General features: G+C 67.9%; 1 protein-coding gene across 4 annotated transcripts; it reads right to left on the bottom strand.

The window, feature by feature from the left end:
- Positions 1 to 427: 427 nt before the first annotated feature.
- Positions 428 to 17,378, bottom strand: NCLN (nicalin). 4 transcript variants are annotated; one of them, XM_045990180.1, is made up of 15 exons: positions 17,151 to 17,378; positions 12,758 to 12,948; positions 11,749 to 11,893; positions 10,904 to 10,998; positions 8,395 to 8,475; positions 6,335 to 6,438; positions 5,902 to 5,990; positions 5,677 to 5,816; positions 5,304 to 5,482; positions 3,894 to 3,981; positions 3,774 to 3,812; positions 3,525 to 3,688; positions 2,442 to 2,495; positions 2,276 to 2,354; positions 428 to 2,182 (listed from the first exon to the last, which is right to left on the bottom strand). In XM_045990180.1, exons 1-15 carry the CDS (start codon positions 17,332 to 17,334, stop codon positions 1,862 to 1,864), a joined length of 1,953 nt encoding a protein of 650 aa, XP_045846136.1. In that variant the 5' UTR covers positions 17,335 to 17,378; the 3' UTR covers positions 428 to 1,861. The 4 variants fall into 4 exon arrangements, with proteins under 4 accessions (XP_045846136.1, XP_045846137.1, XP_045846139.1 ...); XM_045990181.1 differs by having other exon boundaries at positions 3,525 to 3,685; XM_045990183.1 differs by having other exon boundaries at positions 1,866 to 2,076.
- Positions 17,379 to 17,541: the final 163 nt, after the last annotated feature.

The following is a 17,541-nucleotide window of genomic DNA, read 5'->3' as shown; positions in this document are numbered from 1 at the left end:
CCGGCACACCAGCACGTGACCTGACCAGGAAGGAGGGTCTGCGGGTGCAATGAGTCCAGAGGACTCGGTGCTGCCCGCAGGTGGGCCCCGACACCATGCCTGGGGTCCCTAAGAGCGAGACAGAGAGCCTGTCTCTCAGAACGTGGAGGCGGAGGCGGGAGCCGAGTGCGCCCTGAGCAGACCCCCCCATGGCCTCAGAAGGAAGCAGGCCTGCCCACTCCCTGACCCCGACTTCTGGCCTCCTGCACTGGGAGCACCCTGTCTGTGGCCCCGCGCGGTCCCAGGGGACGACGAGCTGGTCTGCACCCCTATCTGGCAGCTGGGGGGCAGGAGGAGGTGCGAAGGCCCCCTCAAGGATGGCAAGACCCCCCCGGGAGTGGGGACAGCCAAATCCTGAGCGCCAGCCCCCGGACAGGACACGTGAGGCTCATCGTTCGATATGGCTTTATTTTCTGATCATCCAAGTGCATCCCACAACCAGCCGGAGCTGACGACCCGCCCTGGGAGGAAGGACACCCACTCGCTCGCGGCCCGCATGCACGGGGGACGATGAGCCAACACCAGTCCCCATGTCCTGCCCCCCAGAGGTGGCCAGGCTGGCTGGGCACTCAGTAAACAGTCTGGGGAAGACAGGCCACCCAGCAGGGCAGAGAGAGCAGCACAGGCAGGAAAGGCTGTGGCCCCCGTGCCTGCCGCTACCCTGGCGTGGGAGGCCTGGAGGGCCAGGACGCAGCCCTGCCAGCGAGGCTGGGGCTTGCCAAAGGCAGGAGGCTCGGGACGGAGGCGGAGACGCAGCCCCCAGGAGCCTGTCCCCCGCAGCAAGCAGCGAGCCGGCTTCTGAGGGCTGGCCGGGGACACGCGGGGGATCTTGTCCCCCTGCGCCTCCACAGCCTCCGTGATGGCCTCCCTGGAGGCTCAGGCAGGGGCCCAACCCCTTTTCCCTCACCCCGACACCCCAGAACACCTAACTGATATATTGCTAATGAATCCGTTCGCCTGGGTCTCCCTGAGATCAGTCTCAGCAGCGCTCGGCGCCCCCTCCGCACCCCTTCCCTGCCAAGGAGCCTGACTTGTGGGGTTCAGGCCTGGACCTTCCTCCCCAGGTCCCAAGACCCGGGAAGGGCCGCCCTGCGGGGCCCGCAGTGGCACCTTCTCCAGCACACGCTCTCCCTTGACCCCCAGCCTGGACACCCTCCTGGGGGCCCAGAACACACCCTCCTTTCTGTAGATGAGGAGGCGGAGGCCCCACGAGCCTGATGTAAGGGGCAGAGTGGGAGGGGCCTTCTCTCTCCTCCACGGCCGCCTCCTGCCCCAGGGGCTCCGAAGGTACCCAGGTTCCTGGGGGACAGGCCCCAGCTCCCCGGGCCCGGCAGGGCGGGGCATCAGGTGGCGGGAAGCACACGTGAAGGCGAATGGCGCGGAGCCGGACCAGGGAGGCCGCGGGTCTTCAGGGCACCAGCATCCACTGGGGCTCAGGGGAGTCACGTTCCAAGGCCGCACCCTGAGGCGGCTGCCCTGGGCCCAGGCCCGCTTGGGGGAACACGAGGCTTCCGAGGGAGGGGCCGGAACCTGGGGGTCTTTCTTCAGAGGACGAGCACCCGCGTCACCAGAGCGGGATCGAGGCGGGGTGGCGGGCAGACTGGGGCCGGCAAAGGCAGCTCCCTGCCCCGCAGCCTGGGGTCCCCGCTCAGCATCATGGCCAAGAGGAGGGACGCGGAGAACGTGCAGGGGCGTCTCCTCAGCCATCCCGCGGCCGGTGAGCCCTGATCAGGGGCAGCAGAGCTGGGAGCTCGTCCGCATACTTGTCCCCAAGTCCAAGGGCTGGCCCCGGGCCCTCCAACAAAAGCTCCTCTGAGGGAGTTCAAAGGACAAAAAAGAGAAAGAACCCCCAGGTCCTCAGGAGCAACACAGAAAAGCTCTGTAATTCCGGGCCTCCGCCGCGGAGCCCGGGGTGCAGCCCTGCCCTCCTGCCGGCCGGGAGCGGGGAGGGGCGGCAGGCAGGGGCTCGGCGCCGGGTCACTGCGTCTTGGCCTTCACGAGCAGTCTCTGAACCGTTCTGTACAGGAGGTCGAAGTGCTGGGGGCAGCGGGGAGGCTCCCGTGAGGCTGGGGCCCCGCCACCGCGAGGTCGGAGCTCCGCCACCGCGAGGAAGGCCCGAGCGCCACCGGGGGGTCGTCTGCTTCTAGGCAGGGTTAGGGCCGAGGACTCACCAGGCCTGGTCGACCCCCCGCAGGGGCCCCGCCTCCCACCTGAGCCTCCACTCAACAGTGCTCACCTGGACCGCCGTGTAGGCCATCCCGAGGTAGGCGCCGATGCAGACGGCCAGGAGCAGGTCGAAGATGGCGGGCTTGACCCTGGGGGGGAAGCGGGGCACCGGAGAGTCGGGGGAGGGTCTGCCGCTGAACCACGCAACCTGGGCCATGACCGGGGGCACCACTCACCTGTAGGCGTTCATCACCTGCTTCAGCTGGTCATAGAAGACGAACTCGGGGTCCCTGCAGAGACAGCACGTTCACCCGGCTGTCCTGCGGCCTCCCACAGCCCCCAGAAGTCCCCCCAGCCCAGGAGCGGGAGGCCCCACGCGTGCCCGTGTGTGCGCATGCACAAGGCCATGCGGACCCTCCTGGGGGAAGGGCTGGCCTCTACTCCCTGTTGCTTTTCTCGGGTGTCAAATTGTACTCAAAAACGGAATAGGGGTCGCCGGGGTGGCTCAGTCAGTTGAGTGTCCGACTCTTGGTTTCTGCTCAGGTCACGATCTCAGGGTCGTGAGATCGAGCCCTGCGTCGGGCTCCGTGCTCAGTGTGGCCTCTGCTTGAGATTCTCTCTCCCTCTGCCTTGCCCCTCCCCCACCGTGTGTGCGTACTCTCTCCTCTCGAAACAAATAAAATCTTAAAAAAAAAAAAAGGACTAGAGTCACTGTGTGAGAGTCCAGTGGTCCGCAGAACGTTACTACCAAGGGGAGATGGTCAGCGTCTGGGCATCACAGACCCTGGCTCCACAGCTGGGCGTCCACTCTGAACCTCAGTTTCTTCTTCTGTCCGAGAGCCCTGACTCCCAGGCACACCATGAGTAGGGAGAAGGCAGAGAGCCAGCGAGGGGCACCAAGCAGGTGGGCTATCTCCCCTGTGCACCCGCAGGTTCCCCTCCTACCATAAAGCCGTGCGGCGCTACGCTAGCTTGGCCCGTGGTGAGAGGGGCATCCTAGGCCAGACTGGGCACTCGGGCACAGAAGGACCAGAGAGCGGGTTTAGGGCTTTAAGACTGCCCGATAAAACGCAGCACGTCGGTTACATGTGAATTTCAGATGAAGAAGAACTGACTCCTGGCGTAAGTATATCCCAAACGCCACCCGAGATATACTTACACCAAGAAAGCACTCATTCCCGTGGAAATCCGTTTAATCGGACACCCCTACTTTCCGTTTTACGTACTCTTCGTCTTCTGCTTTCACCGACTTGACCTCACCCCCGGGGGAAGACTCTGGGGGGGCCGGCTGCGCGGCCGCGGGGCGCTGGCGGACTCACCGCTTGTCGGCCTTGATGTGGTGCGGCTTGACCTCCTTCAGGTAGCGGCTCAGGTAGTGCTCGAGCGTGCTGAGGAACGTGCCGTCCTTGTCCACCAGCTGCGCGGCCCGCGGCTGGTTGGTGAGCCAGTCCATCACCGAGTCCAGCTGCTCCTGCTGGATCTGCTGCGGGGCGGGCCGAGGTCACGGGAACCACCCCCCACCCCCCCGCCGACCCTGCCTCCCCCCACCGCCCGGCTCCCGCCGTTACCATCTGCTCCGTGAAGACCGGCATGTCTGGGGGGGTCCCCTGTGGAGAGAGGAGGGGTGGCCCTGAGTCCGACCTGCTGGTTGGGGGGCGCCGGGGCCGGGGGTGTGGGGGGCGCCTCACCTTCTCGGTCAGGTTGTAGATGACGCGGGTCAGGGCCTCCGCGATGAGCCTGGTGTTGCGGGTCAGTGTCTTGGAGTCGACCCGGGACCTTAGGGCAGGGGTGGGAAAAACACGTGTGGGTATCCGCAACCCGCGTCCGTCAAGCTCACCGAAGAGCACAGCCGAGTCTCCAACAACAGAAAACGGGCCGCGGCCTGCTCGGCGGGGCGCCTGCCCCGCGTCTGCCGGAAGGACCGTGGCCCTGGGCCTGTTTCCTCGCCATGGATGTGGGGGTGGCCAGGGGACCTCCGTCCACCGTCGTCGCAGGCAGGGCTGAGGTGATGCTGCGGGGGCGAACGGCATTACCACGTCCACCCCCACCCAGAACCCAGGAGCGGGGCCCGATTTGGAATCCGGGCATGCGTGGACGTGGCGAGTGCTAGAGCACAGTCCCACGTGGGACGGCGGATGTCCTCATGTGAAAGGGGGCGACCATCTGTGACCGCGGGAACAAAGACTGCGGGACCACAGGCCGGGGGACACTCAGTAGAGCTGGTGACACGTAGACCCGGAAAAGGGGCTCAGGTGCAGAACAGAGCTGGCTGCTGGTTGCAGATGGGAGCAGGTGAAGGGCACTGGGCCGCTGGGGGGGCTCTCTCCTCGGCTCTCAGTCCCTCCAGCCCGGAACGCCCTTCTCCAGGTCCATGCCCCTCGGCTCCAGCACCGCTTCCTCCAGGAAGCCTCCCTGCTGCCCCAGGAACGGTCCACAGCCCTGCCCGCACCTGCTCTCTCTCTGGGCCTCACCCGGAGCCAGGCAGCTGCTCACTCCCCGGCAGACACATGGCCAGCAGCCGGGCCAGGCCCAAGGCCGGCCAGCGAGTGCAGGCGTCCAGACTGGCCCAGGCCCAGCCCCACGGCTACAGTGAACCGTGGCCCCGCGGAGCACTGACACACCGTCGGGAGACGCAGACGGGAAATGAAACCCTCCACCGGCAGAAGCCAGAGGGGCCCAGCACCTTGACGAGAGCTAACGGGAGGAAGGAGAGGTGGGGAGGCCTCCGAGGGGGTGTGAGGAGACGGGGCACCACTCTCCAGGCCTCGGCATGGCCGTGCGAAGGCCCAGGGGCAGGAACTACAGCCTCTGTCCGAGCCACAGGACAGACCGCAATGCCCGGCGCCTGAGGGTCACAGGTGGGGTCTGGATATCACGTGTGGGGGCCAGAGGACCCCAAACCACTCCCACGTGCCCCCGTCCCTAATAAGGGGGTGCTCAGAAACCCGACCCCAGCTCCCCCGTCCCCTGGCTCAGGCCCGCCACCCTCCCCACCACCCACATTCCAGGCCTGTTCCTTCCAGGTGTCTGTCCGCGCCGCGGCCCCGCAGAGATCACCCCCGGTGGCGGGCGGAGCGGAGGCCCGGGGCCGCCCTCACCTCACGTCCATGATGCTGCTGCGCTGGCCGTCGCGGTGACTGTCCAGGTGCGACAGGGTGAAGGCGGGCAGCCGGCGGATGGCGAAGCGCTCGTGCTCCCAGGCCAGGATGTCGTCCGCCAGGTTGATCTTCTTGTGCACCATGGAGAACCGGACCTCCGGGAACTGGTGCGCGGCCACCTGCGCGCGTGGGCACGTCACGGGGCGGGGGGGGGGGGCGCTCGGCCCCATGGCCCCGCCCCAGCTCCGCTCGCTGATGCTCACGCAGCCCTGAGAGCCGGCAGCGGCCGAGCCCCTGGCCGAACCTCCCCTCCCCTCCAGGCCCTGGATGCCATGGCGGCCCTGGGCCAAGCTGCGGGCAGGAAGGCACCTACCGCCTCCAGCTCCCGCAGGAAGGCGTGCTGCAGCGTCCCCTCCCGCGGCGGCCTGGACACGTGCAAGTGCAGGCTGTCTCCGCGGCCCACGGTGTCCAGGCACAGCACGAAGGCCACGTTGTCCTGCAGCAGACTGGAGTCTGCGGGGCGGCAGTGATGGTTGGGACGGGCGGGGAGCAAGGACCCCGGCACCCCGTCTCCCCAGCTCCCCCGGGAGCCGCTCACCCGTGTGGTCCAGGTTGTCCTCTAGCCACCGCTTCGTGCCCTGGTAGTTGAACTTGCCCCCTCCAGAGGCAAAGAACAGAAGGTTGTACCTGGCGTGGGGGCAGCAGCGGGTCAGCGGTGAAGGAGGAACCGGGACCCTGGCGAGCAGGCGGTCCCCCCCAGGTACTGAATCCCGACCAGCCCCCGGAGCAGGGTCTCCTTGTCCCGGCATGGCTGACTCTCTGCGGGGTGGGGTCGCACCCCTGCCCCCCACTCCCTCGGAGCCAGGGGTGCCCCCAGGGTGGCGACCAGAGACGCCCCCAGACAGGACCCTGTGGGCCTGCGGGGCGGGATCGGGGCAGGGCTCAGCTCAGACCCCATTGCTCCCGGGTGCGCAACCCCCCCCCCAACTCCCGCAGCCGCCCGCCCTCCCGGCAGCCCCTCCCCCGCCTACGCCGCGTGCGTGCGCTTGTAGGTGTAGAGCCTGGAGAAGAGGCGGGCGAGCTCCAGCAGCACGGAGATGCCGCTCCCGTTCGAGTCCGCGCCGTGCGACAGCCACTGCGGGCGGGGGACAAGGCCAGCGGTGAGCCCCAGGTCCTGCCCGGCACTTCGCGGTCCCCATCGCGGCAGCCAGAGCGGGCCCCGGACAGCCCCGCCTCCACTCCAACCCCCGGGAGGACGGCACCCCGTGTCTGCAGGGCTAAGCCCCCGGAGCCCCGGGGGACCGCCTCCGCCTGGTGTCAGCACCTGCCCCAGGAGCACGGCACACCCACACCACCGCGAGGGGGGTCGGAGCGGGTTCCCTCCACTGGGGCAGACCCTGACCCATCCGGCTCCGACGACCTGAAGCAACGAGCCCAACCACATGGTAACAGGACCTTGGAACCCTCCCGAGGTCACGGTCCACACGCCAACATATCACACGTAAACAGTATTAAAATTCAGGGGAGAAGACAACACGACGCTTGGGGAGGGAGCCAGACAGGAGGCCGCATGGGTGAGTCCACACGTGTGACACACCCCGACCAGGCTCCTCCACGGACGGGAAGGGGACCGCGGATGCGGTGTGACTTCTGAAGGGGACAGGGCTTCGTTCAGGGGAGACGGAACCTTCTGGAAGTCAGTGACCACGGTTGCACAACTCTAAGTGTCCCACTACACTATGCGGTTTAAAAGAACAATTTATTTTTTATTTTTTAAAGATTTTATTTATTTATTTGACAGATCACAAGTAGGCAGAGAGGCAGGCAGAGAGAGAGGGGAAAGCAGGCTCCCCGCTGAGCAGAGAGCCCGATGCGGGGCTCGATCCCAGGACCCCGGGATCATGACCTGAGCCCAAGGCAGAGGCCTTAACCCACTGAGCCACCCAGGTGCCCCGTAAAAGAACAATTTAAATGTTACGGGGCACCTGGGTGGCTTGGTGGGTTAATTCTCTGCCTTCGGCTCAGGTCATGATCCCGGGGTCCTGGGATCGAGCCCTGCATCGGACTCTCTGCTCAGCGGGGAGCCTGCTTTCCCCTCTCTCTCTGCCTGCCTCCCTTCCTGCTTGTGACCTCTATCCCTCAAATAAATAAAATCTTTAAGAAAATAAAAAATAAATGTTACGTGAATTCCATGTCGGAAATAAACAAAAACACTCCCTGGCAGGCAGGGGGTGGCGGTTGGGACGGAATCATCTCAAAGGGCTGCTGGTCGGGCGGCGGGCGGAGAGGAGGACGGGGCTGAGCCTTCCGGGCGGACCGCTGAGGCCCTGGCCTCCCAGACGGGGTAGCACTTGGGACAGCCGTACTGTGGGTCCCCTGGTCAGGACCTCAGGCCACCGTTGGCAACCTCTTTGCTCAGGGGGTTTTTCTTCCAAAGCAAGACCTCCCCGAGGAAGAGCGGACACCGTTCATGCTCTGGCGTGAGCCCTGACCTCGCTGTGGCGGGGGCTCTGAGAGCATGGCCCGGGGGAGGCGGGCTCGCCAGGCTGGCCCTCTGGGGCGTCTGGAACTGGACTGCGGGCTCCGGCCAGCCTCGCTGCTGGGGGGCTCGGGTCCCTGCACCATCCGTGCAGACGTGAGACCGACCCCGCAGAGAACCCGGTGCTGGGTCTCTGCCAGCCCCCAGAGACCACACCACACATGCACGGTGCTATCTCGTTTGGGGAGAACTGAGCATGTCCTGTGGGACACCCCGGGAGAGGGCTCTGGAAGCTCCCGCCTGGTGTCCCCGCCCCCCACGCCCCTGCCCTGAGCTCATTTTGCTACCTGTCCTCTGTCTGTATAAACCACGGCCGTGGGGACGACCGCCTGCTGGGCCCTGGGGTCCTCCTGGCACACCCCCGCACCAGGGCCTGGGGACAGACAGGGACGCCTGGTCTCGACCCATGGCCCGGCCACCTATCTGCCGTGGGACTCCGGCCACGGGAGCTGCCTCGGATTAGCCTGTTTCTGCTTCAGGAGGACACCCGGCCCCGGGCTGCTCCGAGGCTCGGCCGGCGCGGCCCGGGGAGGGGAGCGCGCGCATACGTACAGGGGCCACTCCGAAGGCGTCATAGTGGGCCACGATGACGATGGTCGGAAGGTCCTCCCCGCCGAGCCCAGTCAGCCGGCCCTGTGGAGACACAGTCCGTGACGGGGCTGCTGGCCGGGGGCGGCCCCAGCGGCCAGAAACAGCCCCGGCCACGCTCGCAGGTAGGGCAGCACGCCCCACTTCGCGGACTCTGCCGTGGACGATAAGTGAACGGATGGCTGTGCCCACGTGGCCATGAAACTTTATCTGCAGAACCGGTCCAGAGGGCCATGGCCCGCTGCCCCACCCAGAGCCCAGCCCGTCCTTCAGGGTGGAGCCCGGGCCGCCGGGGGTGCTGCCAGGAGAGCCCGGCGGGGGCGGCAAGCGGCCAGGACGGACGCGGCCACAGTCCAGGGCCCGGCGGCCACGCCCCGGCCGGAGTCTCTTCGCAAGGCATTGGCCCTCGCTGAAGTCACGTGCGGGACGAGCCAGAACGACCTTCCGTCAGCAGGGCCTCGGCCTCCACGCCTCCCCCGTCTGAGAGCTACTCGCGGGCTACAGAGAGGGGGTCCCACAGCACAGCCCAGGGCTCTGTGTTGGCGCACGGCCGCGGCCCTGTTTTCCTGAGTCTCCCATCAGAGGGCGAGCTCTGCAACGGCCTTGGCCGTGTCGGCGGGGAAGGTGCCGCTGGCAAAGCTCTCCAGGCTGCCGCCGGAGACCCGGGCCCACAGGCTGGCTGCGGATCCACGCGAGACCGGGGCCACACCGCTGCCTCTAGGGGCTCGGGGCCCCTTTCCCAACAGAGGGGCCGAGGCCAGGGCCGGCTGGGTGGCCCGAGGGGCGCAGAGGAGCAGGAGGCCAGCCGAGCACCCCCACCTGCACGCAAACAGCAGGGGCGGCGGAGGGCTCAAGGCGGTGCAGGGGTTTCCGAAAGTCAACGCCAAGGCAGCCAGGCTGGCCGTGGACACAGACCCTCTGGTGGCGAGGGCGGCCCCCTGGAGCCAGGCCGGCTCCGGCTGCTACCAACCCCAGCCGACCCGGCCAGCTGCGGCTCGGCCGACCTTCGGGAGCCTGACTACGAGGCCTCTGGTCACTGCGGCTTTCTCTGCCCAAAGCGCCACAATCCCTCACACCGCAGGAGGACTGACTGCGTAGACGCTGCGGCGGCCTCCCCACATCCTGGATGGGCCCGTCCAGCTGCACCGACCCGCCCGCCCTCCTCCTGCACCCGGTCTCGCTGACATAGGCCTGCAGCCTGGACGTCCCCGAGGGCCCCTGCACATGTGGGACGGGGCCGCTATGGGACGGGGCCGCCGTCCGGCCAGAGCCCTTCTCCCGCTGGGTCTCAGTGCCCGTTTGCTGCCCTCGGACCTCCCCACCTGCCAGTGAGTCCTTCACGGAAGGAGGGGCACCTTGCCCACTGCCACTGCCTGCACACGGCGGGGCTCAGACGGCACACGGAGAGGCGGACTCACGTAGTACTGCACAGGGAGGCGGTGGCTGCGAGCCTGGGTCTGCCCAAGTCCCACCTGCGCTCGCACGCCGACACCATGTGGGGGCGGAGCAGCTGGGCGCCATCCAGCGTAAGCCACCGGGCCCAGGGCCCCGCACGCTCCCTGACGCGTGCTCGCTGAGGGCCTTCCGCGCTCCAGAACCCTGGTCAGGGTTCCAAGGACACGCCAGAGGCCGCGATGTGCAGTCTCAGCGCCTCCGGCACTTGGGCTGAGGGGAAAGAAACCGACGACACGCGGCTTTCCGACGGGTCGGGCAGGACCATCACTCAAGAGAAAGTGAAGCCACAGCAGGCCAGCGCAGGGCTCCGGCCCCCGACGTGCACAAAGGCCTTGCCCGGAGGGCTCCCACGGGGGATGCCACCCCGCTGCAGACTCGGGGCACACGGGCACGAGCAGGCTGCCGGGCTGCCGCCGAGCCCTCGGCCCCTCGCCCTGTGCCTTCAGGGCCGGGAAGACCCCCTCACCGGTGTGCGGACACGAGAGACGCGACAGCACCTCGGAGCAGACACGGCCCACCTCCCGGTTTTCCACTCTAGCCCTCCCCTGCCCAGGGCGCCCCCACTCCAAGTGCACGGGGCAGAGAGAGCGGCAGAGTCGGGGGCGCCTCCGCCCTCGACACTTACTTACACCACCACCGGGCGTGAAGACAGGCTCCTTCACGTTTGGCTGGCGGCTTGAACCGGCTACTCCCCCCCCCAGAGCTCGGCTCCCTCCCGCCTCAGCAGACTCTGAACAACAGGGGGTGTGCGGCTTCTAGGAATGCAACACCCGGGACGCTGCAATATGACGAGAAGGGGCAGCCCCCGTGCAAGGGAGACCTCTCTGCAAGGTGGGGACCACCGGTGCAAAGGCCCTGAGGCAGGACGGGGCGGGCTGATGTGCGGCTGGGGCTGGTGGGAGACTCCGCCTGATTTCCCGACCAGAAGCTCCCCCCGGGGGGAGGCATGGGGGTTCACTCAGGGAGCCCGGTGCCCCCCTTCCCAGGTGTCCATGTGGCAGGCAGGGCCGGCACTCACCTCCACACTGGTGATGAGCCAGTCACTCACGGCCTTGCTCTGCACCCCGCTAGTGACCATCTGGAAGCCGTTGGCCGTGGCAGTGTGGAGCAGCACTGAGGACAGGTGGGGGAGGTCAGCCCGCGCGCTGGGGGTTCCTGGGCCCGAGCCGGCCTCCCCGCGGCCCCCACACCTCAGACAGGAGGGGTCCGGTCTAAGCCCTGCTGTATGCAGAAGCGGCCCCGGGACCTGGAGCACAGCGTGAGACCGTACCCGGGGAAGGGCCCGGTGTCCGGAGTGGGAGCTGCTGAGCCGACCAGGCAGCCCCGCGGCGGCCGGCCACCCGCCCCTTGCACGGGGGCGAACAGAGTGTCAGGCGGGTCTTTTCTGGGCCGTTTCTTTGACTACTGCCGCTAGCTCATTCCCCCCAGCCACCTGCCCCTGCGCCAAGCTCATGGACGTCCCCGGTCCCCAGGGCAGAAGAAACCTGAGTCCACCTCTCCCCGAGGACACGGCTGCCCCACCCGATGGACTCCAGCACGATGGGGACGCCGCGTCCTCTGCAGGTGGAATGGACAAAACCCACCGGACGCCCACAGGTTGGACAAGCCAGAGGCCGGCCAGGACAGCCCTCCCTCCAAATGAGCGTTTCTCAAGCTGCTGTTCGCGCGGAGTCAGCGGCTGGCAGGGAGGGGGGCTAGAAACTGCACAGCCTTGGCTGCGACCCTGAGAAGGGGCGCGGCAGGCCGGGGCCGGGACCACTGACCCGCACAACTAGGTACAGCGCCACGTGCTCTCCGAGAGACGGGGCCCTGGAAGCGGCCTGGCGTGGCCACAGCCCGCCCGCTCCTGCAGCCCGAGCCTACCTTCGGCGGCCGAGGCAGAGCCCTGAGCGGCGGACGCGGCCTGCGTCTGCTCGTAGATGGACAGCAAGGCCTCGTCCTCCACAGCGAAGTACACGGGGACCACAGTCTCCATGGCCAGCATCTCCGGCTCGGTCTCCATGAATTGCTGTGGAAGAGACAGCCGTTTAGGGGCTCCTAGCTGGGAGAGAGGCTGGCCAGGGGCCTGCCCCGGGGCGCGGGCACACCTCCTCCGCAGTTGGCCAACGGGGCCAGGATTGTGCTAGAAAACAGGATGGAAGGGGTCTGAGGATACAAAGAGGACAAGGACGGAGAGACGGGTGAGGCGGCAATGCCCACGGGGTCCCCAGGCGGGACTCAACAGGGAGCAAGCAGGTCGGAAGATCGGGCGAGGGGACCAGCCAGGTCCGGGGTCAGATCTGGTGTCCCCGTGGGCTGCTCCCAGCCCCACCGGCCGTCCCACCCTTCGCTGTGAGCGGATGACAGATGCTGGCACCCTGGTCTGATGGCAGGGACCCCCACCACCGGTGGGCACAAGGTGCCCGGCACCAAGCAGTACATCAGTGACCGTGAAGTCCCCTCCACCACCCGACACCTGCTCGTCTGCCAAAGTGTCTTCATCCAAGCTGTCTCCCGGGTCCTGTCAGGACACCCCCGTGGGCACCGAGGTGCCTCACAGGTCCTATCAGGACACTCTCTGCCCCGGGCACTGTGGTCATCGGACAGGCCACTCTGTGGGGTGTCCTGGGTGCTGTGGGCACTGAGCAGCACCCCCAGCCCCACCCGCTGGATGCCAGGAGCTCCCCAATCCCCGTGAGCACAGTTGTGCCCCGACGCCGCCCGGTGACCCTCGGGGACAGGATCCGTCTGGGCAGGAGGGGCGATGATGGGAGGCGAGCGGGCACCATCTGCCTCCCAAAGGGCAGAGGAGGTGAAGGGCCACGCCTGGGGCCTCCCGGCCCACCCCCAGCCCAGCGCTCTTCCTCTGGCCGCAGGCGGGGCAGACACTCACCCGGATGACGTCCTGGGGCACAGCGGCCATGGCCCGCGGCAGGATGATGACCACGGCGCCGGCCGACTGCCGCAGGGCCTTCTGGTACTGCTCGTAGGAGAAGTCCAGCAGCCGCATGAGCACGCAGCGACGGCTCAGCACGTCCGCGTCGATGGTGCGCGCCTCCGTGTTGAGCACTGCGTTCCGCGTGCCTGTGGGAGGGCAGGAAGGGCGGGGAGGGCCTTCCTCAGTGGGACACCAGGACCCCCGGCTGGAGACCAACACGTCCGCCAAGGCCAGCCCCTCACTGCCCTGCAGGGCGGTGCCCACTCCAACCCCGGTGAGTCGCGACCCCCTCCCCAGCACTGTGGGGCCCGAGCAGCATGCCCCGTGCTCAGTGCCGCCGGCAGCTCTGCCCGGCGCGACAACCACAGATGTCCCCAGACATCACCCAGGGTCCCCTGGGACAGCATCACCCCACGCAGGGGCCCCTGCTCTACACCCAAGGGCCCCGTCCCACCTCTCTTCCCACGGCTGAAGAAAGCTCCAGAAAACCAGGAAGAGAGCTCGAGCCAGAGTTCCTGGGGAACCGGACCCCGGCCCCACCCGAGGAGAAGGGGGGAATCAGAACCAGGGTGGTGCAGACTCTTTTAAGGCCAGTGGGGATCTCCCCCAGACACAGGGCACCCAAGCGCGGACGTTAGACGCAGGACCAAGGAGCCGCGCCATCTACCACTTCCCACCGGCGCTGGCACGTGGCTGAGCCCCAGGGCCCTCGGTCCCCGTTCGCGGATGGGAAAGGGGGCTCAGCCAGCTCCCAGGGTCCCGGCGCTCAGCTGGGATGCTGCCAGAAATCCCAGGTCTGACATCCAGCCACCCAATGGCAAAGGTAAGCCACGACTCCAAATGCCTCAAAAGCTGCAGGCCGACCCGGGATGCACGAAACAAGCGAACCAAAAGGCCCGTGGGGGCGGACATGGTGTCCCTGCCCCCCCGCCACGGGGTCTCCAGTTTGGGATGCGGACAGCGAGCCCTCAAAAGAGAGATGCAGAGAAGCGGTCCCGCTGAGGAGCTCAGGCTGGCGGTCCTGGAGGTCAAGGCTGCAGGGGCAGGCATCGGCCATCCACACAGATGAGGACCTACGCTGGGCCACCAGGGGCCCCCTCAGGTCCCCACCTCTGCTTTCCAGGAAGGTGCCAGGCAGGCAGGAGAAGGCTGGCTTCCAAGGGAGCGTGATGTGGGGCTGGGCAGGGGCAGGGGCAGGCCATCCCAGGAGCAGCGCGGGCAAGTGCTGGCCACAGGCCCTAGGGCTGGAGGGGGTCGTCCCTGCCTCTGCCCCTCCCAGCCCTCCAGGGCCCTTTTCTCTGCTTGAGGCCACGGCAGAGAGCGCCCCAGGAGGGCTGAGCAGGGAGAGTGCGGCAGGCAGACCTTCGGGCCATCCTTGAAGCTCCTGGAATGCCGGGGAGCCTTCCCCGGGCCCCACCTGTCCCCCGCTCAGCCTCCCAGAGGCGCTCCCCATCAGCTCCCCATCGGCCGGGGGTGTGGACAGGGAGGACCACCTGTAGAGCCTACTGTGCGTGTCCTAGGCCGGCTGCCCCTGCAGGGCCGGAGTGCGGCCGCTGCTGTCCAGAGGGAGGAAGCCAGGGAAAGGCAAGGGGGAGGGCAGAGCTGGGTGCACGTGGGCCCCCTCAGGGCCGAGACCCTGTCGTGCTGATGGGAAGCTGCAGCCGGCGCTCCTCCGGACAGGAAGAGGCAGGCTCAGCAGACGCCACAGGGGAGGGCACCAGGCACCCGGACAGAAGTCACTGGTTCTCGCCACAGGACCAGACCCGAGCAGGGGTGGCAAGCTGCTCCACCAAGGGCCAGAAGGTCAACCCTCTCACCTTGCTGGCCACACGGGCTTGGTCTCAACAGCCTGAGACGCAGGCCAACCAGTGGAGAGAGGCCGTGTGCCAGCAAAGCTTTATTCCCAACAACGGGGGAACGAGGCGGAAGCGGGTGCTGGGGGGCCCTGTGTTAGCCCAGGGGTTCCGGTGAGACAGCTCGCGGCTCCGTGCAGCCAGGTCACCCGGGAGGGCCAGAGTCTGCCGGGCAGGAGGTGGGAGCGGTGAGGTCACGCCCCATGGCCTTGCACCCAGGGATTACCCTCCGCCCCGCTCACCCGGCGGCACAGAGCACACGCCTTTCCTTCCCAGCAGCCAGTCAGCCCGCATTTCTCAAGAGGAGCGAACAGGAAGTTAGGAAAGAAGACGACCCAGAGCAGGGGTTGCACCAGGAGGCGGGGAGCCTGCAGGCACCAACAGGGGACGCGGCAATCGCGATGACCCAGCAGAGCTGCTCTCGGGGACAACGAGCCCCACCAGGGGACCCGCCTCCAACCACCCCCTCCCCCATGGGCAACGGCACCCCCTCGGCTTCTCCCCAGGTGAATGTGCCTGCCGTGCCCGGCCGGGGGCTGGGATGTGTGAGCTGCACATGGAGAGCCTGGCCACCGGCAGCCCTTGGCTGGGGCAGGGGGGCCTCCGCCCCCCCAGGCCCTGTGCTCACCCGAGCCCAAGGTCTTCACACATGCCACGCGTGAGACAGGCTGCACCCGGGCGTCTGTCTCGGAGCAAGAGACAGGGGCGCGTAGGCGAAGATGTCAAGTCACAGAAAGGAACGGGAGGGCATCCCAGGGTCGGGGACAACGGACCCAGGGAAGGGAGGGCAAGGGAGAGAAAGCAGTGTGGAAACCAACTGGGACCCGGAGAAACGGGTTAGCTCAAGTCCTCGGACCTGGGCCTCGGGGAGGGCGATTCCTCTGGGAAACCAACAAAGGTCTAGACCAGGACGGCGGCCACCAGCCTCACCGGGCGACTTCAGCTCATTACAACATCCAGCACTCAAAACTACCCCCATCCCGCCTGCCCGAGCCACAGCTCAAGTGCCCAGGGGCCCCTGCGGCTGCCAGCTCCCGCATGAGCACACATCCACCACCCCAGAAAGTTCCACCAGACGGCGCTGGTAAAGACCCTCAACCAGGAGAACGGGAAACACCCCACGAAAACGGGCCCACGACATCGGGGGCTCCTGGTCCTCCCTCGCACCCCTCCAGAGCCTGGGTCCTCGGGTTCAAGAGCATCACTTGCCCACGGTCGGCCCCCGTGGCGCTGCGGGCATGCCGGGCCGGGTGGGTCACTGTGGGGGACGTCCGGGGCGCTGTGCGTTGATGAGTGGCATCCCCGGCTCCCACCCACTCAATGCCAGGACCCACATCCCGAACTTGTGACCACCACGAAGTCGTCACCCAATGACCGACCTCGGGGCTGACCACCACTGCTCTTAACGGCAACGGCCTTTGGGGTGAGGAGGGATGTGAGGGGCGGTCTGGACATGCCTCCAGGGACTGGGGCTCCCCAAGGACTTGGCTGGGGTCCACGGGGCTCAGGCTGGGCCTGAGATGTTCTAACAGGAGGGTCCAGTCCAACAGCGCATGGGCTCGGAGCGGAGACCCAGGACCGGGGAGGGGGCTCCCTTCTCGCGGGGACCTGAGGCAGCAAGCTGGAAGCCGGAGGCCGGCAGGTCCTCCAACACCAGATCCAGCTACGGGCGTTGAGAATCCAGGCGCAGGGGCTGGGATCAGGACCTCGACCGCAGAAGGGGCTGGAGGGGAGAACAGGGAGCTGTGCTGGATGAACGCCTGGGGGGCTGAGGGAGAGGACAAGCAGGGCCCAGAGACGATCCAGGATTCCTGGGGAGAGCGAGCACCCGGGGCCCCGGAGGCCGAGACCAGGGGTGGGTGTGCACCGAAGGAAAGGACGACAGGCAGGTCCGAGGACCCCCAGGAGCCCACAGGCACGGGGACTGAAATGGGCTAGGGGGTGCCTGGCTCGTGAGCTGAGACCGGAGGGCGGAGAGCCTGGAAAGGTGGCCTCGGTGGGAGCCAGGCCCGGGGAGTGACCAGAGCTCTGACCCCCGGCCGCGGAACACTGGCACCGAACAAAACGCCGCGGGGTACCCCTGGGGGCCGAGGACGGTCAGGGCTGGCGGGACCTGCCCACCGGCTGCCTCCGCCCGGCAGGAACGAAGCGAGGAGGCTTGCCTCCAGCCGGGCTCGCCGAGGGGGAGCTCTGGGCTCGAGGCACGACCCGGCGAGGGCGGACGCCGGTGGCGCGCGGGAAGGGGGCCTGGGCAGTGCGCCTCTGGCCCGGCTGGGCGTCAGACAGAGCGGACGAGGCCCGGGTCCAGGAGAGCGGGAGCGTGGCCTGGGGGTCGGAGCGACGGGGTCCGGGGCGGGGGCCAGCGCCGGGGGCGCCGAGAGCCGGGCGCGTCGCAGGGCGCCAGCACGCAGGTGACTCGGCGGGGCCGGCCGCGGCTGGCGGGGCTCGGCGGGGCGCGGCGCGTCCCGGGGCCCGCGGGGGCCGGCCGCACGCACCGTAGGGCTGCCCCTGCAGGTCGTACTGCTGCATGCGGTAGACGGTGAACTCGTGCGCCGCGTCGGCGGCGGGCAGCGGCGGCGCCACGAGCAGCAGCACGGCGGGCAGGAAGACGATGAAGCCGAGCGGCAGGCACGACGCCTTCAGCATGTTCTCCAGCACCTCGCCCGCTTCTTCCAGCATCCTGGCCGGCGGCGGGGCCGCGCGGGGCGGCGGCGGGCACGGGACGGCGGCGGCGGCGGCGGCTCCCGCGGACTCACCTCAGCATGGGTAGCCGCCGGGGTCCTGCGGGCGCCGCGCCGGGCAGCCCGCGCCTGCTCCGAGGTCCTGCGGGCATCGCCACGGGCAGCCCCGCGCGCCGCGCTGCCTCCCGGGAGTCGTAGTCCTCCG

The sequence above is a fragment of the Meles meles genome, chromosome 20 (genome assembly GCF_922984935.1).
Source record: "Meles meles chromosome 20, mMelMel3.1 paternal haplotype, whole genome shotgun sequence".
NCBI lineage: Eukaryota > Metazoa > Chordata > Mammalia > Carnivora > Mustelidae > Meles > Meles meles.
This window is presented reverse-complemented; position numbering and strand designations above follow the sequence as displayed.

Coding starts and splice junctions, on each gene's coding strand:
- NCLN (XM_045990180.1), bottom strand. CDS start 17,334: ATGCTGGAAGAAGCGGGCGAGGTGCTGGAGAACATGCTGAAGGCGTCG. Junction 5,483..5,676: donor TCCTGCGGGAGCTGGAGGCG/GTAGGTGCCTTC, acceptor CCACGCGCGCAG/GTGGCCGCGCACCAGTTCCC. Junction 3,813..3,893: donor TCTACAACCTGACCGAGAAG/GTGAGGCGCCCC, acceptor CTCTCTCCACAG/GGGACCCCCCCAGACATGCC.